The following is a 21,824-nucleotide window of genomic DNA, read 5'->3' on the forward strand; positions in this document are numbered from 1 at the left end:
TTTTTTTCAACCTGTTCCAAAACAATTAATTTGTTTACTCTAGATTTTTAACTACATTTTTCGTATTCGTTATTGTATACTTTTTTAAAACCCGATTCTCAAAATTATCCCTCAAAAATTAACAATCCAGGAGGATTTTAAAAATTGAATTTGCGCTCTTGCTGAACAAATAAGCACTGTAAAAACATGTCATAGGTATCAAATGATTCCTAAAAATGTCTCCACAATACTACATTCCCATTTCAACTACCATACATTGCCGGTCACTCCCTTTAATCTAATCTGGTAAAGGACAACGCCGAGGTTTTAAGGTAAAAAATGCATCGTATTTTAATTTGTGCCCTCGCCTTACTAAAATCCTAGCTACGGGCCATGCCACAACATTTTCGTTCTTACTTTTTTAAATGGTAAATTTTTACGCAAAAAATTATAACTCAATGTGAGGTGTAGCTACGGAACTTGGTGTGATGAAGTGGAAGTGGGTGGTGGGAATCCAGAGTTGGAGTTAGAGCACGTGAGGTCGGGGTATGGAAGTTAAAGAGGTGTGGTGAATTAAGGTAAATGAATGTTAAGGGAAGAAGGCAGATTTAGTTGAGTGATACTGTTAGGGTTCAGGATAGTTTTCACTTCCAGTCAAAGCTGGAAACTGACGCTAGTTAACTTAAAACATCCCTGAAAAAAAATCGTAGATTTTCCTGTTTTCTGTTGTTGGAATTCTTAGAGATAACAGAAAAGATTAAATTTGAAATCACATCTTGGATTTAAATTATGGAATACAGATTAATTTAAGGCCTAATTTTAAAATAGAATAGAAATCAATATTTTTTTATCTTAAGAAAAATGACAACTAAGTTTTACCTGGAAAATGGAGAAATGGAACTCATTCCAGTCAACATGTCAAAAATGTAAGAATATGTTCCTAACCTTTTCTATTTTCATGATATAGAAAAACTAGGACTAAAATAGATAAAATCTATTATTATTTTTTATCATAATATGACCATTGTGACATTATGTTAAACAGAGGTTGGGTTGAACCTTCCACGGAGGAGTTTTGGATATCATTGACAATCTTAATCCTCATCCTGGCAGCCAATATACCAATGCTCTTGTCTACTTGGCAAAATGGTTTAACATTCCTTGACAATATTCTGGTCCTTGACTGCATCAACAGGTTAAGCGTTATAAAATATTATCTTACTTCGGAGCAAATATAAACAATATAGAATTATAGATTATTTAGATTTAATAATGTGATTCGTTGGAAAAACTTTTTAAATCTTTCAACTTAACTTTTTCATTCATCAAAGTATCCCATTGACTAATGGTATTTGAGGGTAAAGATTTTGATACGTTTTTACGTTTTCACTAATTTAGTTTGTTTCACGGCTATCTGATGTTAACCTTCATGACCAGGACATCAACAAATCCCGTTTACTGTGCCATTCATGTTGGTATTGTTAGTATAATTAACAATCTGGACAGGTGAGCTGTTTAAATTATGAAAAATTATTAGGGTTTCCAACAAAATTTTCGTTGAACAAAATTTGCAAAAATGAAGAAACGAAACTCAACGAATTTTGTTCAAAATTTTCGCGAATTTTTATATACTTTCGATTAAATCTTTGATCTCATTTTCGCGTAAATTTTGTTCTTTTCGCAAAATTTTTTGTTCGATAAAAATCGAAATTTTTTCCATTTTGCATCAAGAAGATTGTTGGAATGTCTATATAATAGAAAAGGTAAATTAGAAAATAATTACAGGAAAACAATAATTTCCTAATATATTAATTTCAAATTTCTGTCTTCAATACAGTTCCTGAATGGTATATTTAATCATTTGGCAATGAAAAAAAAGTTTAAAGCTGCAGGGAACATTCAATTACTAAAATAAGACTCAAAAAAATTCTGACTATCGCCTTTTAGGTATCACCCTAATGGGTAATGCTTTAATAAAAGTTTTCTTTTACATGATTCTTGTTAAAAATAATAGTTTGGAAGATGATATCTGGCCTCCTAAGAAGGGTTCCACATCAAGCACAGCGACAAGGCTCATATAGTTATCTCGTTGGATTTTCTCACTACCTCTACAACATTGGTGACCCCGATGACAAACACTCAGTGATCCGGTGCTATTCCGAACTTGATATTTCTCGCATAATCATTCAGTGAACTGTCAAGGGAGTAATATTTTTCTGAACTTTTACCATGATTTTATCGAAATGAAGACAAAAGAAGCTCCTGTTCCGACGACCACGCAGCTCATCTCCAAGCTGGCCATCAAACTTCCAGATTTTTTTACTGATGACCCCGATCTTTGATTCCTTCAAGCAAAGGCAGCTTTCAGGAACTCTCAAGTCACACAATCTTGGACAAACTTCGACCATGTCATCCAGAAGTTACATCAAAATATCATGGTCTCCGTCTGCGGGTTAATTATGAATTCTGCTTCGTCGTCCTAAACCCCTTACGAAATTGGTCTCCTCCTATACTCTTTTGCACTGGCAGAGGGTTAGTAAGCTGATTCACCATCCTGCTCTGGGTGACCAGAGTCATACACCTCTGATGGATGCCATGTTGGCACTCCTACTTGAAGATGAAGCCCCTGGTAGTCTGTTTCTTGGCCTGTTTCTAGAGAGGTTGCCTGTGGAGATGAGAGATCACCTGGTGGCTACCTCACCAGCTCATGCACTAACCCGTGATGGAGGTGACAGTTCTCCAGTCCGTTGGAGCCAGACACCAGGTCCAGCAGCTTCTGGTGACCATTATTTTTAAAAGCATTTTGGTATCTCAGACAACAACTGTCAACACCCTGCAACTTCCAGGGAAACACAAGAGGCAATGGGAGGAGGATGAACTAAATGGTCTTCCTGTTGGTAGGTTCCATATTCATCTCCAAGATACCCTCAAATCGTGAGTTTCTAGTGAACACCGGAGCTTCATGTTCTGTTTTCCCTCACCATTCATCAGCTCCTCCCTCTGGTCCTCGCCTCCTGATGGCTGATGGTTGCCCAACAAAGTCCTGGGGTTCAAGGATGCTCCCTCTACAATTTGGTAATCCCCATTTAGAGTTTCCGTTCCTTCTCGCTGCTGTAGACCGTCACATCCTAGAAGCTTATTTCTTAGCTGAGTCTGACCTTTTGGTGGATTCAGCCAAACGTCAGGTCTTTCAACCCCTTGCACCTCCAGTGAGTTTAACCGTCAACACTGCCATTGCTTCTGTTTTTATACTAGCCCCAGATGTCTCCTCTCTGTTGGATGAATTTCCTGCTGCCTGGAAACCATGTCTTCCTGGTAAACTGCCAGGACAACAGGCTGAACATGTGATTAAGATGTAAGGACAACTGCTCTATGCTTGTCCCCACCATTTAGATCAAGTGAAGCTAGCCCTAGCTAAGGCAGAGTTCCAGAAGATGGAAACAGCAGGAGTTATTTGCCATTCTGACAGCCCCTGAGCCTTTCCTCTTCATATGATTCCCAAACCTGACAGTTCCTGGCAACCTTGCGGTGAAAACCGCCATTTGAACAATGTCATCAGGCCTGACTGGTACCCGCTTCCTAACATCCGTGATTTTACAAACAATTCAAAGGGATGTTCAGTGTTTTCTAAGCTAGGCCTTGTGAAAGGGTATCATCAAGTTACCATGAGTAAGGCAGACATTTGCAAAACTGCGAAAGTGACATCTTTTGGGCTGTTTGAGTTCCTTTCTTTGCTATTTGGTTTGAAAAACATGGCTCAGACTTTTCAACACCGCATGGACAGGATTCTCCAAGAGTTACCTTATGTTTTCATATAACTAGATGATGTGTTGCCAGTCAAAACAGACAACACCTCAAACATCTTCGTGTTGTCCTAGACCCCTTGGTGGAGAATGGTTTGGGTCTTAACTTGGAGAAGTGTTGTTTTGCTCAGAACAAGATCAAGTATCTGGGACACAAGATCACTCCTGCTGGTATTGTTCCCTTCTGCCATCATGTTGATGCCCTGCTCCTTCAACCTCAACCCCTGGACGTATGTGGTCTCCAGAGATTCCTAGGAATGATTAATTTCTAAAGACATTTCCTGTCCAGAATTGCTCACTGATGATCTGGCAGGAAATCCTCGAACTCTCTCCTGGTCCGAGGAATTACAACAAGCTTTCACCAAAGCCAAATCTGTGTCGGAGGTGTCTGGTCCTCCGGTTCTATGTTTTTCCGTCTCCGCCTTAGGAATTGATTTTGCAGAATTAGTTGCAGATAACATGTCCTGTCCTGATGTACTCTGCCTTCAGAAGTCTCCTACTCTCCGCCTTATAATGGTATCAGTAGAATATAATTCATTACTCTGTGACACCCAAACAAAAGTTTTCTGCCCCTTGGTTCCATCTTTTCAAAGATTTAAAGTTAAATGCTGGTTACAATCCATAGTATTTCATGGAGTATTTACAACAAATTTTTATATTTACTGTATATTTTTAATCTTTTCCTCAGTAAGTATAGAACAATTGGTAAGTATTAAGTGTTCTCTACAGAACAGTTACCAAGTATTTAGTGTTCTATACAGAATAATAGGTAAGTATATACTGTTCTCTACAAAATAAAAGGTAAATAATGTTCTCAACAGAACAATTGGTAAGAATAAGTTGTCTTCATAGTACTTGTACATATTTTTTTCCGTTAAATTATGATTTATTTATTTACCATAATAGAAAGGGTAGTCCTTTTGTCATAATTTTTTTTCCAACTTTTTAAAAGATTTTTTTCTTCAGATTTTTTTGCATATATATGAACATTTTTTAAATATTTAAATGGTTTTTAATTCATATTTTACTTTATGAAAACGTTAATAATTCAAATTTCTTACAATCTTAAAACGTTTCTTAGAAATGTTTCAGAAACGGTTCAAATGGTTAGTTTTTACGTTTCTGCAATGTTTCTAGAAAATGTTTCAGCAACGCATGCTTACCAAACAAAACGTTTCTGAAATGTTTCTAAAACCTTGTCTGGTTTGTCGGGAAGGGAAGCCAGCTCCGTCAGCTCCGCCACAGAAGCAGTTTACATTTCTGATCTTGTTCTCCCTTACCAGTTTCCGTTGGCTCCGGATCCTCAAAACCAGTTTTATGAAGACCTCATGAACTCTATGTCTGGGTTCCATCCAGTTCCAGCTCGTCATAATACTTTGTTATCTTCAAACCTTCCAGAGCATGTTCCAATTTCTCTCTCCTCCTGTCAGATAGTTTTTATATGGAAAGATAGCCATGTTTCTCCGCTGTCTCTGCTGTATGAAGGTCCATACAAGGTCCTAACTTGCTCCGGGAGAACCTTTCGTCTCCAGATTGGAAGAGTAGAGGTTGTGTCACAGCGCCTTAACCAGGATTTACTGCTGATGAGGAGACCCCTGCAGTCTCTGAGTCAGTAATTTTTAACCTCATTCCATTGATAATTGGAAGTTAAAATTTTATCAATTCTTGCCTTCAGCCTCTGCCCTCTATGTTGTGTGGGGGGGGGGTGGTGTGGAAGACAATATCTGGCCTCCAGAGAAAGGTTCCACATTAAGCAAGGCTCATATATCTAGGTTGTTATTATGTGTAAATACTGTTCATCTATTATATGGTGTTCAACTAAACAAGACGACTTAAAAATACCTGAGTATCATGTTTGATGTGAATCTTTGGTAAATGATTTTCTAAGAGTTAAATTCTATTTAAATATTTCTGCTACGACTGCTATGTGTAAGGGAAGGTCGAAAATTTTTGTATTTAATGCTGAAATTGCTTTATTTATCATGAGACCCTTTTTTTAAAGTGACATGACCGATTCACAAATTCATTCTTTGAATTGTATATGTCAAGTTCTCTGTCTCATCCCTCTCCCCCCTCTCATCAAGAAAATTTCATTGAAAGTGTGTTATAGCTAGGAATGCAGGAGCTGAAGCAGTAACATGACCCAAGCAAAGTTTAAAAACAAACCTTGCCAAACTCAGAATATAGATACAGGGCTCCAAAAAATAGTTCTGTCTCAAGGTTCCTCCTTTCTGGCCTGAATCTTCAGAGGTATGGTTCGCCCAGGCCAAGGCCCAGTTCAATGTCTCAGGAAGTGGCCTCCCAGCTGTTAGACCTAATTCGAACTCCTCCAGCCTCCGAGCCCTATGAGGTCCTCAAAGCACAGTTTGTTAAAACCTATGCCCTCAATGACTATCAGAGGTTCGAGAGTCTGGTTTCTCTACCACTCTCTGTTGATCAGAAGCCATCTCATCTTATGAACAGGATGCTCGCCCTGCTCCTGGAGGATTACAAGCCTGGGTTTATTTTGCGAGGTTTGTTCCTGCGTTGATTACCTGCAGATGTTCATGCACACCTTCTACAGGAAGATATATCCGACCCTTGTGCTCTAAGCTCAGAGCTGAAAACATTAGAATAAGATATCCTTAATCCTGATCGCTTAATCTGAATATGCAATGTACACAATTTTGATTTTATTCTTAATCCTCTTTTTTGGATATTTAAAAGTTATGTTTGATAACCCTTACAGATACAGTTCTATATCGATTGAACTAATATCCCATTGAATTAAAGTCAACTGTTCACAAGCCAGCTTTAAGAGCATTTAAGCAAATGTAAATTTAATCATGTTATTATGAACTTATTAAAAAATATATTTTATTACATTTTAGGACTATCATCATTTTAAACAAGTCTTAACAAACATTAATCCAAAACTTACATTTATTTAATCCATGTTTAGTTCAATTGATATGACACAATTAACACCAGAAAAAAACCAGTTTTTCAAAAGTTAAAGAGAACATCTTAACATGATACACTGATTGGTTGAATTTTATATTTCTTTCTTGGATATCAAATGCATATTAAAATAATCTCGGGTTTAGTAGAACCAGGTGTTTAAGCATTAAACTTTAGAATGGTGGATATTGAGATTAATACTTGATCCTCTCTTTTTTAATATCAAGACTATTTTAAACTGCAGGCTGGGCTCGAAACCAGACTTTTCTGACGACTTAAGGCGGAGCTGAGGCAGTTGTATTTGGTTTTGGACTCTAAGGGCTGAGGATAGGACGACCACAGTCCACAAGCAAGAGGTCTGGCGGGGATAATCATGGAGTCGGATATCACTGGTTTGAGTCTGTCAACAGATACTACATCAACTTTGTCACCCATCTGGAGGCAAAAGAATTTATCTTGACGTTTCAGAACTTTATAAGGACCTCTGTACAAAGGAGAGAGGGCAGGAACGGAGGCATCCTCACAAACAAACACGAAATCAGCTTGGAGGAGAGAGTTTGGCAGAGGTTTAGGAGCTGCAGAATTGAATTTTCCTCTAGAGTGAATTGGGTGGAAACTCTGGAACACTCAGAAATTCTCCAGGAACACTGAGGGCCGATCCGTAAACTGCTTCTGCTGAACAAAAACCAGTATCCTCTTTGGGAACAGTACGAAGTCCCAGGAGAACCAGAGGAAGATGTTGGAACCAGTTGGAACCAGCTGCTCAAGCTCTGAGAGCAATTTTGAAGCTTCTGTGGAACTTTTTGATCATACCATTGGCCTTGGGATGATATGAGGTTGTCTTGGATATAGCGATTCCTAGTTCTCTGCAAACTCCAGTTCAGATGGAGGATATGAACTGGCTTCCTCTATCTGAAGTCAGAGTGTCAGGAACACCGAACCTTGCAACCCAGGTTGAAATAAAGGCACTACCTCAGGCCACCTTGTACTTCTATCAATCATTGTAAGTGGATATGAGAAACCTTGACATCACATTTAACCTCGATGGTCCCGTAGGGAATGGAGATAAGCTTGAGAGAACCAGAGTTGAGAAGAGATTGCACAGAACTACATGAAGATTGAAGAGAAGCTAATTGATCAAAACTGAACCCTGGTACTGGAGTTAAGCCTGGAGCCGGAGAAACAGTCTTGACACAACCTGAGGAACTTGACGGGGTTTGAGTCCAAGCTGCTTTACACTGAGGAGGCAAACTTGTGGAACTAGTAGGTCGGGACAGAGCATCAGCAATGCAGTTTTCAGCTCCAGGTAGGTGAACTATGCTGGAGATGTAGGACAGGTGACGCTGTTGACGGGAGGATGAGGGCGGAGACGTCCTTGGAAATAGCAAAAGTTAGAGGTTTGTGGTCAGCAAAGAGTGTAAAACTTCTACCTTCAAGCATGAAGCTGAAGTAGCGAATAGCGGAGATTTCCTCTCAGCTTCCTGGAGTAGAAAGAGAGGGGAACCCAACTTCCTCACATCTGCTGCTGGAGAACTGCTCCTAAAAGAGATTCAGATGCATCCTTGGTCACTGACACGGCTGAACCAGGTGCTGGATGAACTAGAGTGGGAACGGAGGAGAGAAGATGCTTGGCTTGAAGAAAGGCAGATTCCATTGTTGAAGACCACACTAACAGTTTATCAGGACCCTTCAGAGCGTTGGTGAGAGAAGCTAGGATGAGAGCTGCGTCCTTGATGAACTTTCTGTAAAAATTTTCCATAACAAACAATCTCTGGAGAGCAGGTTTGTCTGTTGGAATTGGAAATTTCTTGATTGCAGAGGTGTGCTTGATCAAGGGCCGGCATCCAGTGCTCGTGAGGTTGTGTCCAAGGATTTCGACCTCGGAGACCGCAAAGTCACACTTAGACAGTCCAATAGTAAGGCCATGAAGACAGCAAAGCTCCAAAACCTCCCGGAGATGAACCATGTGAAAAGTGAGATCAGGACTGAAGACTAAGATATCATCCACATACACAAAACAGTAAGGCAAACCTTCCAAGAACCTGATCCATAAGCCAATGAAATGTCTGTCCAGCGTTTCTAAGCCCAAAGGAAGTCGCAAGAACTCAAATATCTCAAACGGAGTAATGATTGCAGTCTTCTTGATGTCATCCGGAGCCATTGGAACCTGATAATATCCTTTCTGAAGGTTGAGCTTGGAAAAAACCTTTGAACCTGAGACTCGAGCAGAGAAATTGGCAATGTTGGGAAGTTGATATCTATGTGGAACAGTAAGGTTGTTGAGACGACGATAATCACCACAGGGTCTCCACGAACAGTCCTTCTTCTTGACCTTGTGGAGAGGGCTGGACCACGGAGAGATTGACCTTCTGATGATACCTGCTTTCTCCATGGATTCAAATTCCTTCTAGGTAGTCTCCAACTTGTCCGGATCCAATCTCCGAGCTTTAGCAAAGACTGGAGGACCAGGTTGAGTGAGGAGATGATGACGAACTCCATGTCATGGCGGAGAGGCTGTGAACCCATCTGAGGAGAGGACATCAGGAAAATCTGATAGCAATTCTGGAATACACTCCGGGGTTGACAGAAGAGCCGCCCTCAGAAAACCTGGATCCTCTGAGGACAAAAAACTTTCTCTGACACTGTTGAGAGTAGAGGATTCGAGAACTCTGCCGCCAGCAATGTCGACTAGAAGGTGGTTGTGTCAGAGAAAATCAGCTCCAAGGATTGAAGCAGACACCGAAGCTAGATGAAACTTCCAATCATAACTTTTGGAACCAAAACGTAGAGGAATGATCCTAGTTCTGCTGCAATACATGGTTGATCCGTCCGAGTGAGTAGCTTGACATCAGAGTTGGAACTTTTATTGGAATAGTTTGAACAAGAAAATCAAAAGTGTGTCTATTGGATACTCAGATTAAGTAATCGGGATTAAGGATATTTCATTCTAAAGTTTTCAGCTCTGATTACTTAATCTGAGTATCCAATGCACACACTTTTGATTTTCTTCTTAAACTGTTCTTTCTTGGATATCGTAGAGAAAAATCAAAAACTGGTTTTTCTAAATTAGAGAGTTCCTCCCATTTCTGTATATAATCTTAAATGGCGCGCAAAATTTCAAATTTATCAGCTTCATATACGCGACTCTGATTGGTTGAATTTTATACACTTTTCAGGATACAAGTACAAGATTAGATAAGTCTCGATATTAAGAAAAAGAGAGGATCACACATTAATCTCATAATCCACCATTCTAAAGTTTTCAGCTCTGGTTACTAAATCCGAGATTATTTTAATACGCATTCGATATCCAAGAAAGAAGTATAAAATTCAACCAATCAGCGTATCATGTATGTTAAGATGTACTCTTCTACTAAACATCGATTAAATAAATGTAAGTTTTCGATTAACGTTTGTTATGACTCTTTTAAAATGATGATAGTCCTAAAATGTATATTTTCTTAAATGCTCTAAAAGCTGGCTTGTTAACAGCTGACTTTAATTCAATCGGATATTAGTTCAATCGTTTTAGCATTGTATCTGTAATTGTTAACAAACGTAACTTTTATACAGTATGGATATCCAAAACCTGTGGGTTTAAAATTCCACTTCAGGGATTAGGATATCCTTTCTGGACGTTGAAAATTTCACTGGAGGGATTCAGATATGCTTTTTGGGGGTTTAACATTTCACTGGATTTATAATTCCACTGGAGGATATCTGAAGCCCTCCAGTGGAATATAAATCACCCTGTGTAAAGTTTCAATTTATTACAAAATTTCAAACCCCTCCAGTGAAATTAAATTCCCTCTGGTAGTCTTCAGTGGAGTTAAAATTTTACTACAGTGAAACCCTTAATAACGAATACATTGGAAGAATTTATCAAATGTCGTCTTGACAATTTTTCAATGAGTTTTATACTATATTACGTAAATTTCAGTAGTGCGAAAATAAATAAATAGCCATGAATATGAATATTTCAAGAGTTCCATATAATAATTTAATTAAAAAACTAAATATCTGCAACATTCCATTATCAGAAAGTAAAGAATACAACATTTGATGAATTCTTTCGATGTATTCGTTATTAAGGGTTTCACTGTACGAACTTCTTTCAGTCTAAATTTGTTCGTTTCTAAATTATGTTTGTACAATAAACATGCAGGGTGGTTCCGTTTACTGTCGGGTTCTACCGCTTCTGTCTGACAACGCTATCACTAAGGTTCTTTTTGAACGAGGTATGGATGACATTTTTGCTCTTGGTACAGAGGAAGAAAACATTTCTTGATAAATTTTGATAAGAAACGTGCATACACGAACCAATAAATGTGTTATATATTACATTTTCTATCTGTCAGCATCTTTTTGAGAACCTGTGAAAGCCAAAAAGCTATGATTTTTAAAATTTGATTAGCTTTTGCAACACCCGAGGCATATGAAGATCAGGTCAAGCCTTGAAGTTAGTTGAGAAAATAGGAATTGATCCAATGACCGTTTTGTCTGCTTCCTAGTCCCTGGGAGACATTTCATGGCGTCAAACATTATAGAAATTCAACGTATAGAAATTCAACGTATAGAAATTCAACGTATAGAAATCCAACGTATAGAAATCCAACGTATAGAAATCCAACGTATAGAAATCCAACGTATAGAAATCCAACATATAGAAATCCAACGTATAGAAATCCAACGTATAGTAATCCAACATATAGAAATCCAACGTATAGAAATCCAACATATAGAAATCCAACATATCCAACGTATAGAAATCCAACATATAGAAATCCAACGTAGAAATCGCTAGGTATAGACTCTGTAAATCATTTAACCTGTTTTCTTTAATCTTTAAGCTTTATAGCAAGATATCTATGATAGCCTTTATTTTTATTTAAGTAACATTTAAGTGGTCGTGTATTAGAAGTGTGCTTCTCCGGTATTTTGTTCCACTAATTACTTTCCTAGACTTTATTTGTAGTTAATCACAAGGTTTTGTACACAAATTTATTCAAGAAGCAAAGAAAATTAACATTTATGAAATTAAAAGTTTTATTTAGCGTTCTTAATTACAGTCAAGGAAAGTAAAGATTTAAACAATTGTACAGGCCATAAAGGCACGACTTCCTCATATCGAGCATTGAGCAAAAAAACCTATGGCGCGCGTTAAGCTAATTCCTGATATATTTGAAAACAAATCATATTGAGCTTTGGGGGACAATAAAATGAACTTTATAGAAACTCAAAATGTTTTATCACCATAAAAATTGTATGAGGTTCTTCGGTAGTCATGGAAAGTTCGAATCAATTCAACTATCATATTTTCTGCAGTAATAATCGGAATTTGAAAAAAAGCATGCAAAACGAGTTTGAAAACACAAACAATGGAAACAAAAATTTGAGTCACATCGGTCAGTCAATTTATTATTTTTATTCGGACATTAGGATTGGAACTTAAATAGCCTATATCTTTGTTCACAAAGCCCCTGGCTTTGGAAATCTTTCTATAATTTTGATTTATTAGAAGAATAACTTGGATGTGTTTGGTAGCCAAAACTTAACATTTAAAAACATACAAATTCTTAATTTTTTTAGCATAATTGTATCATGTAAATTCCCATCCCATAGGAGCCGAAAAACACTCATTTTCGGCGTTTTCTGGCACTTTTTTGGAACAGATCAATCTGTGTTTTCATAAACTTTGGGCACACATATGAATTTTTCATTTTATCTAAAGCATTGTTTCTGATTTGAACAATTATTATCAAATAGTCATTTAACACAATTATTACCAAAATGCATCATATATGGTGAATGACCCGCTCCTATGTTGAAAGTTTTGTAGGGGGGGGGGTACACCCAAATAGACTAAGACCTTTTAACATCAAGCCGACATCAGAGCTAAGATTTTATAAGCTTAAACCTGAGTAAAACCCTGTCTTAGCGTCTATTTAAACCCAAGTAAAGATCAACCCAAGACTCGAGTTTAGGGTACACTTGGGGTTGTTAGTTAAAATCAATGGACTTGGGTTTTCAACTCTTAAAGACTCCAAAGGCTGAAGTTCGTAAATTTCGTAAATATTATTACACTTTACATTTATAATCTCCGGAATTAGCTATAATGTAAAAACTGGCTAGATTTATATAATAAATACTATACATATAATGGAAATAGTTAAAGTTTGAGTTTTCGAAATTTACATTGAGCAAAACTGAATCCATCAGCTGATCATGCTGACCATATGCAGACACAGTTTTGAATGCATCTTTCTTTGATCGAATCTGAACCAATCAGAATCCAGTCAAAAACTCGAGGTGCCACAAACGCTTGAGTTTAAGAAGGTCGGGTTTAACTTTGAAAATCTCAGCTCAGGGCATTTTATCATGACATTCGTATCCAAGTATCAAGATCAGATAAACAATCAAACCCAACATTCGTATCAAAAATATCAAATTCATAACATTCGTATTCAACCTTAACATTACTATAGAAGCAAGCTGTCAGAGCAAGCTGTCATAGAGAGAGAGAATTAAGAAAATATTATCCGGTATTCGCGCATTCTTAGGAGTTTTATCTATCCCCCCCTCCTGCTCCCTTCACCCCATGCCCAGAACTGAATCCATCAGCTGATCATGCTGACCATATGCAGACACAGTTTTGAATGCATCTTTCTTTGATCGAATCTGTACCAATCAGAATCCAGTCAAAAACTCGAGGTGCCACAAACGCTTGAGTTTAAGAAGGTCGGGTTTAACTTTGAAAATCTCAGCTCAGGGCATTTTGTACATTATGTCATTTTGACTGGTTCGTGTGGACACTTTTTACATCAGAATTCAACCATGAATAATTAATTTTCCTCCCTTGTTCTTATATAAACTAAATATTTCGTTGTTTACTTATCAGTATCTCAATTCAAAATTTTAAAAATACCGATTGTTTAACAGTTAGATAGACCACCATCAAGATTGAAAAAAAGAAAAGATTATTTTGTAATCAAAGTTATACTTAAATAATCTTCTAAACATATTTTCAACTGTATTTAAATCTGTACAGGAGAAGAAACGTCTAGAACTTATTTCCTGCTTCATCCTTGTAGCTCTCCCAGCAATTTCTTTTACTAAAGGTATCTAATACTTGATATGTATATTTTCTGTTCTGCATTGTCATTTTTACCTTCTTTTATAGATATTCTACTGCTTCAACATAACAAGTTTTATTTTGAATGTGTTGAACGTGAGGAGACTTTCTACTACGGACATGAAGTATAAAAATAATAAAACAATTTAAAAAAAGACGATTAATTATGAAATATAAATTTTCGTATTTAGCACCTGCTGACAAATCCTGACTTCGGAGCAATAATTTTCAATATTCCACTAAACCCGCTTTACAAAGGTATAATGCAATATACATGCCAAATGGCGCAATATAAAAACTTATGGCGTAAATTCGTACATCCTTGGTGGCCATGAAAATGGGCCCGTTTTGACGTTTATTAGATGCAAACAAACCAACAGAAAAGCAACATGAAAAGCTCTCATCATAGTGACCAAATTTTAATTAAAAAAGTTTTTGACTGTTTTTAATGAGATCACAAAATTTATTGTGGGAGATATTTCTCTTTTGTAACACGCCGGTCTGTGTCTTTGATAGGTATAATAACGGATTTAATTTCAATAATATATAAAATTTAAATTTAAATTACCGTACCAACTCGTAAATCGTAAAAAGAGTGTGTTTGGGATTTTTAAATTATGAATCGATCATGGCTATTTTTATTTTTATCCACAAAACTTTTATATTTCAAACTATGAATTTTGTTTCTTTTTAAAAAAATGTACTAAGCAATTAAGCTTTGAGTCCAATAACGCTCTTTAATGTAGTTTAGTTTTTTTTGTTGTTGAAATTCTCAGAAGCTACTTGTAATCTTCAAACTAATACACATCAATTAAATTATAAATCTAAATTCATTTTATTCTATATGCTAATTACTTTTTTTGTCTCAGTGTCACAAAGTTAAAAGTAAATGAAATTTTAAAAAATAAGAAAATCATAATCATTACGCCATTTTTACAGCCAACTCTTTCCTTGTGGTTTCTACATTTCTGTGTATCCCCTTGTTCTACATCTGCATCATGTTCACCAGGTTCTCCAGCGACAGGTAGAAATTATAAATTTACAGAAATTTATACTTTACGGTAATACTTTATACGAAAAATACTAAATGTAAACATAGAAGATAGAAGAATACTAGCTAAATTATCAGCGGATAGAGGATATAAACCGGGGTGGGGGGGGGGGGGGTGCTAGATTTTTAAACTACAAAAACATCTGGAAGTTATAGGAACAAATAAGATGCGCGGAGCATGCGAAAAATATTTTGGATCTAAAAAAACTGGTATAAGATGTATAGATCCAGGGGCGGATACAGGATTTAAGTGAGGGGGGGGGGGCAAGATTTTTTAGGAAAAAAAATTAATAATTAGGAACAAAAAATCGTGGCGCAGGCGAAAATTATTTTTGACTTAAAAGACTCAAAAAGAGTCAAAATCAATGACTAAAGACTAAAAAACTAGATTTTTAAATTTTAGGAACAAAATTAAAGGATTAGTACAGGAATTTAGGAACAATTAAAAGATTGTTCAGGAATTAGGAACAAAAATAAATGATTAGGACAGGAATTTAGGAACAATTAAAAGATTGTTCAGGAATTAGGAACAAAAATAAAGGATTCGGACAGGAATTAGGAACAAAAATAAAGGATTAGGACAGGAATTTATGAACAATAAAAAGATTGTTCAGGAATGAGGAGCAAAAATATAGGATTAGGACAGGGATTTAGGAACAATAAAAAGATTGTTCAGGAATTAGGAACAAAATTAAAGGATTAGGACAGGAATTTAGGAACAATAAAAAGATTGTTCAGGAATTAGGAACAAAAATAGGATTAGGACAGGGATTTAAGGTGGGTCGGACACAGTATTAGGAGCAATAATAGGAACATAAGCAATTTAAGAACAAAAAGAAATTACTATAGTTATACTTAAATGCATGAAAATTAGGAACAATATTACAATTTTGATACTTGAGTATTGATTAAGGAACATTACTAGATATGAACAATATTATAACTTAGGTCTAGTTTCTTACAAATTTCTAATTCTAAATTTATCGTTAACAATAACATTTATCAAATTGGGAACATTTTTTTCCTCGAAATCTCAAGGGGGCTACGCCCCTCCCTGAATCTGTCAGGGGGGGTGAATGTCCCCGCCCCCCCCCCTGTATCCGCCCCTGTATAGATCTGAGTTAATCTATACAAAAATTGTATACTACTGAAAATATTTTAAATCACTAATAGCCAATATTTTTTTTAATACAGGGAACGTAAAGGATGTAAACTTTAAATGCCTGTAAAGATCAAAAAGCTCGAATCTCCAGTTTTCCTAAAACTTAAATTTTAAAAAAAACCTTGCAAGCTTGAGGATGACTACAAAAAGTATCTCCTAAACCTGACCATAATAGATAGATTAATTAAAATAACAGATAGGTTAGGTTAGGTTAGGTTAGGTTACAGAAGATTTCATGATTTACGTGTTTTTCGTTCACAATAACCCTGAGACAGAAGCCCAAAGAAGTTACGCAAAGTCTGCGTAGAACAGACTCTCTCATTGTTTTGTAATTCTACAGAGAGAGAGCCTGTTCTACGCCGACTACCCGTAACTCCTTTGGGCATCTGCCTCAGGGATATTGTGAACGAAAAACACAATAATCTTAAAAAGAGGACATATAGTGTCTTATCTGTTATTTTAATTAATCTGATATTTTATTTTTAAGTACAATTTGTCTCCATGTTACTTTTTGCTGTACGATGGTTTATTAATACAAGAAGGGAAAATACAAACAAATTAAAACACTATCATATCACAAGACAGGATAGAAATAGAAATTTCACAATAACTTATTTCAGAAAGCACTTACTTTTCCTTTAATTTGAAGAAAAATAATCCTTTAGACAAAAAAATGGAGTTTATGCAAATTTTCTTCCTTTTTTTCCTTTTTTCTTTCATTTTTCGTTTCAATTCTTTTCAATTTTCATTGTTTTCTTCCAAATAGTGTGCCTTCCTGTGCGATCCCCCCTTGCCACGGGCCTGCAAAACTTTCGAAAAATAGGATAAAAAAATTCTGAAAATAAAAAGCTATTGATTTATATTATAATATTGTTCCTGTCTAACTTGCATATGCATAGTATATAATGTTCCTTACTCATTAATCAAAATTCTAATAATGCTCCTAATTTTAGATTTACATGCATATAATTTTTTTGATTGTTTCTTAGATTATGTATTTCATTTATTGTTCTTCTATGGTTCTTATGTTCTTAGTATCAAACTCCTGTTTTTTGCTTGTTTCAATCTGTCTCGATAGTCAATGTTCCTGTTATAGTTCCCATTTTATCGTTCTTTTGTTCCTCTTTTGATGATCCTAATGTAGTTCTTCCTTTTTTGTTCCTAACTCACTCAACCCAACATTTTTGTTATTGTATTTTTCTCTTTTTTAAAAAAAAAACTTTAATGTTCCTAGTTTTTCTTTTTTGACCTTGTTTCTGAAATCCGAAATTGCTCAACTTATCTGTGTTTGTTCCTTATTTTAAGTAAAACATTTCTTTCTAGCTATAATTTATTTTTTTTATTTTTGTATTTAATATCATATTTTCTTCAAATAACTTGAAAAATGGGTACAAACGATTAAATACATTAGGACAATTATTTTATGAAACTATTATGTACGTTATCATTCTTACTCACTTCAGCGTGAATTTCATAATGAACGCGCTATAAAGTAATCATAGTGCTATATGTTAAATTAGCTGTACATTATAGCACGTGTGCTATAAAGTTTTGATTGGTTCCCGGATTTTCTCCAAAAAAGTTTAGGATATTTCCAAAATATTTTTTTTCAATTGAAATGAAAATAAAATTGAAATCAACTTTATATTTTGACTTCTGCTTTGTTTCAAAGCTTATTTGATCTAGAAATAGCCATTGAAACAAGACAAGTACACAAAAGTTTCATGAAATTACGTATAACACTATTATTTTGGAACGATGTGCTATAAAGTTTTTGGACTCAAAGGTTCTCACCTTTCTAGATTATATTTTGTCCCTCGGGACAAAATTAAATTTAAAAAGGCTTAAACCTTCTGGAGAAAGAGAATATTTCTTTCCAAAAACTGTATCACACTGCGAACCAAAATAACAGTGTTATAAATTGTTATTAGCAAATTGGGAACACTTTTTGCCTCAAAATCTCATGGGGGGGAAATCCCTCTGAGTCCGTGAGGGGGGGGGGGGGGAAGGGACCCCGCCCCCTTTTAAATTCTCCTAATCTCAGACATTGAACTTTTGTCTATAAAAACATGTCCGCTGAATGGAACTGTAGACGTTATTCCGAGTGCACCTCCAATCCATGTACGGTTCATAATAAATATTACCAAGAATATCAACGTCTACCTTGATCTGGCAAAGGTTTAAAGTGAATAGACTCATAATTGGAGAAACACTTGAAATATCGTCTATAAAGACCCTTTTAAAAATGCATCTTAGGAAGGTTAGAGGATTCATCACAAACCAGGAGTTCAGGAAACGACGAAAGGCAAACCTTCTTTCTGCAGGTCTACTAAATATTTTCTTTAATTGATCAAGAGTTTAAAAATTAATGTCCAAAGTTTGTGTAGGAAGTATATTACCAATGGTAGCCACTTGGATTCGAAAAAGGGAAGCAGCCAAATAAGTATAGGACTAATTTTCGAGTAATAAAATTCAATTTGACAGGGGTACAAAGTTGTTTTCAGTGATTCATTTTTAAAACCAAATGGTATAAAAATTGATGGTTACTTAGAATACTTTCTAAATGCCTATCAGAGAGACTCTATCTTCTCGCATAAACGTCCATTATTACTTTCATAATTTAGGGACTACATGGAAAATTCCAGAAAATGGACGACTGCAGAGAGCAGATTAATTATAACAACCAAATGAGTTTGTGTAAAGTATATGATCATGCATGCATACATGTACAGTACAGTGCAGTTCCGTACAGTAAAGTACAGTAAACGCAGAGTTTATGAACGGACAAAATTAGGCCACACAATCAGGGTACTATTCAGAACTAATGCATGAGTAAAGAGACCTAAAAGAGATTACAGAGCTCACTAAACAAAGAACTAATCTAATAACAAATTAAACAAATTTTTTAGGGAATTCATGATAGAAATGACATGGTAGAAATGACATGGTATAAATGACATGGTAGAAATGACATGGTAGAAATGACATGGTAGAAATGACATGAAACCAACAAAAAATACAAAAAAAAGCAGCATTATTCAGAAGAGAAAGAAAAGTTGCACTTCCTGTGTGGAGAAAACTGCTACCAAAAATTGTTTTGAATATTAAAAAAGTATTTAATTTAGGGCCACGGAAAATATAAAAGCTAATCGGTTTACTAACCTACAATGCAAGTGGTTGTATACTCAATTTACAAGAAGTTTAAATATTTTTTTATTAGTCTAATCATACCCAACCAACTTGTAGTCGGGGGACTAAACTGTAGATAAGGTTACTCAAAATATCGTGAAAAATCCTGTAATTAAGCCTAGCTCTTTTTTATGTTTGAATTTGTCCAAATAATACCATTGACAATGATTTTTAGGTTACAATTTTACGAATTGGTTAGCAGCACTCATAGCTAGTGTTGTTGCGGTGATGTTCAGAATAAACCGAAAGACTAGCATTCTCTACATCTTTGTACAGGTCAATATTTTAAACTGATGGTTTGAAATACATCAATGTAAATTTTTACAACTGGAGTTGTAAGAGGATAAAATGATAATAATAGAATTATTCTATAAACATTAAATCTTAAAAAACCTGTTACAGTTTTAATAACCTCCTGAATCCAATAAATAAAGAATTAAAATAGTTTAATAAAATAAAAATAAAAGTTTAAACCTTGAAGTAATCTGAAATACAAGTTGATAAGGGATAAACTGCTCCTTTAAACATCTCCCTTTCCTTCCTCTAGTATTAGTTAAAAAAATTTCTAGTCATAAACAGAAAGACCCGGAATTAATTTATAATAAATCAAACGACTTTAGAATCTAATTTTACAAATATGATTCATGAAACGATAATCACTAAATAGCCAGCTGTTCCTGCCATTTTCAAAATGTGGTCTGCCTTTTATGAGCATTTAGAGATATAATTGTACAGTCGTCTGATTAACTGTCAATTAATTCCATGTCTTTCTTGTTATGGCTGCACATAAAAAGCTTTTATTTTGATAGGCTAGCAAAAATCAAGTGAAATCAATAAAACAAAAAATGTTGAATCCTGAATGGTTTTAAATGAGTTTACAGCTTGATTTTATCATGAATCCCTAGTTTGTTTCAATTTTATTTTTCTGTAGGTAAATTAATCATGATATATCATAGGCCATTTTAGTTTAAGACTAAAAACCCAGCTACGTACAATGTCTAATAAGAACAAAATTCCAAGATCAAAACATTTAAAAATGGCTACGCATTGATTAAGAAGATTATGTCTAAAAGATTTAAATTTTTAAAAATATTGTCTTCCTCAAAATAAAAAAGGGGTTTAAGGGCTTAACAGCTGTAAACATAAAACTTGTGATAGGTTTTGGGATTTGTTGGTGTGAAATACCTCAGATATTTCAAACTTTTAATTCTGTTGGTTTAAATAATCTAATTACAAAATATCAAAGGTGCGCCATCAGGTTGCAAAGATATAATGATTACACAATTTGAGTTTGCGGCAAAGACTCAATTCCTTTGAATATTTAGGGATGTATCAGTCCCGTGCTGTACTACTGGAGGTAAGCATTTCATTTTATTGACAAAAAGATGATAAAATTTGCAGTTTACATAAATATGGATAACCCATAAAGGAAGGAAAAATAGTTGTAGGGATTTTTTATTCCTAAGAAGAAACTAAGAATTAAGTTTACAACTTCTTTAATCTTAGTTGGTCTGAAAAACGAGCACGGGCACAGCAGAAGATGAAGATGTGTGTAGTTAACTGTTTGATGAAAATGAAGGCTAAATTCACATTATCATCACAAGGTTTTGAAATCCAGGGAATTGAAGTGGAGGAGGCTCAAGGTGGATTAAGTGGAATAGGTGGAAAAGGTGGACAAATATTTGAGGAAACTAAAAGAAAATCAGAAATTGAAGGGGTCGGTAGAGAACTCGTAGTTACTGGAACGGTTAGAGCTAGAAAGAAAATTCTTAATAAACATGTAACTAGAGAACCAACCGGAGCAGGAGTAATGAAAAAAAACAGAGAAGGTCCAGAAGATAACGTAAAAAGAAATGACGAGGAATTCAGCAGAAGAACAGTAGCTAAGAAAGTTATGCGCCAACCCTTAGCTGAGGTAACTGACTAAAATAAGCAGATAAGAATGATTTCTGTCCATAAGTTAAGATAGTTTTGCAGTTGTTTAGCTAGGAAGTTTTCAGAAGGAAACTCTAAATTAACAAATGGACAGGGATGGCATAAGTGTCTTTATTTGAATGTTTAGATGATCAGAAATTTGTAAATTAATGTCTGAAAAATGCAGTAATAAAGTAACCCAAAATGTAATGATGCAACTTTAAGTTGTATGAATGAGTAAATGAACTAAGCTGGTTTAAGCCGGTACGTAGAGAGTAAATTATTCTTAGTATACCTAAATTCTAATTGAAAAAAATTGTTCGTAATAAAATATAACACACTTAACTTTACTTTAAAAGTAGATTTTTTTGTTGTAAAATTCTGATAACGCGAGAAGGAAAGAATCCTGAAGATGTTTACAGTTATCACATGATGTCATGGTAATTAACCTAACTGTTAACGGATCGAAAAAAGCCACAATCGGGAGGAGTTGTCTAACTCCAAATATGATAAATTCATTTCTATTTTTTAAATCTTTGTTTAAAAAAAATTTGAAAAAAAGATCGTTATGCTATCATCATCAACCTGCCATTAATTTGGTATAGAGTCCAGCCGGGCCCTTTGAAACCATCGTGGGTAAATAATCTTACATGA

The 21,824-nt window shown here is 35.3% G+C and overlaps 1 protein-coding gene across 2 annotated transcripts; it reads left to right on the forward strand.

Annotated features, from left to right (window-relative positions):
* Positions 1-462: 462 nt before the first annotated feature.
* LOC111711115 (uncharacterized) lies at positions 463-21,515 on the forward strand. Of its 2 annotated transcripts, none has more exons than XM_023485370.1 (12): positions 463-557; positions 1,025-1,174; positions 1,378-1,485; positions 10,888-10,960; positions 13,771-13,840; positions 13,903-13,979; positions 14,046-14,112; positions 14,794-14,878; positions 18,324-18,391; positions 19,432-19,532; positions 20,582-20,613; positions 20,763-21,515. In XM_023485370.1, the coding sequence occupies exons 2-12, from the start codon at positions 1,104-1,106 to the stop codon at positions 21,181-21,183; spliced, it is 1,173 nt and encodes a 390-aa protein (XP_023341138.1). In that variant the 5' UTR covers positions 463-557; positions 1,025-1,103; the 3' UTR covers positions 21,184-21,515. The 2 variants fall into 2 exon arrangements, with proteins under 2 accessions (XP_023341138.1, XP_023341137.1); XM_023485369.1 differs by lacking the exon at positions 463-557 and adding an exon at positions 838-905.
* Positions 21,516-21,824: the final 309 nt, after the last annotated feature.

Source organism: Eurytemora carolleeae, unplaced genomic scaffold (assembly GCF_000591075.1).
Source record: "Eurytemora carolleeae unplaced genomic scaffold, Eaff_2.0 scaffold1129, whole genome shotgun sequence".
NCBI classification, from domain to species: Eukaryota; Metazoa; Arthropoda; class Copepoda; order Calanoida; family Temoridae; genus Eurytemora; species Eurytemora carolleeae.

Bases quoted from the DNA above. Each gene is read 5' to 3' on its own strand.
- LOC111711115 (XM_023485369.1), top strand. From the start codon at position 841: ATGACAACTAAGTTTTACCTGGAAAATGGAGAAATGGAACTCATTCCA. The intron at 13,980-14,045 runs GTATAAAAATAA...TTTCGTATTTAG, and splicing joins CTTTCTACTACGGACATGAA to CACCTGCTGACAAATCCTGA. The intron at 18,392-19,431 runs GTCTACTAAATA...AATGATTTTTAG, and splicing joins GGCAAACCTTCTTTCTGCAG to GTTACAATTTTACGAATTGG.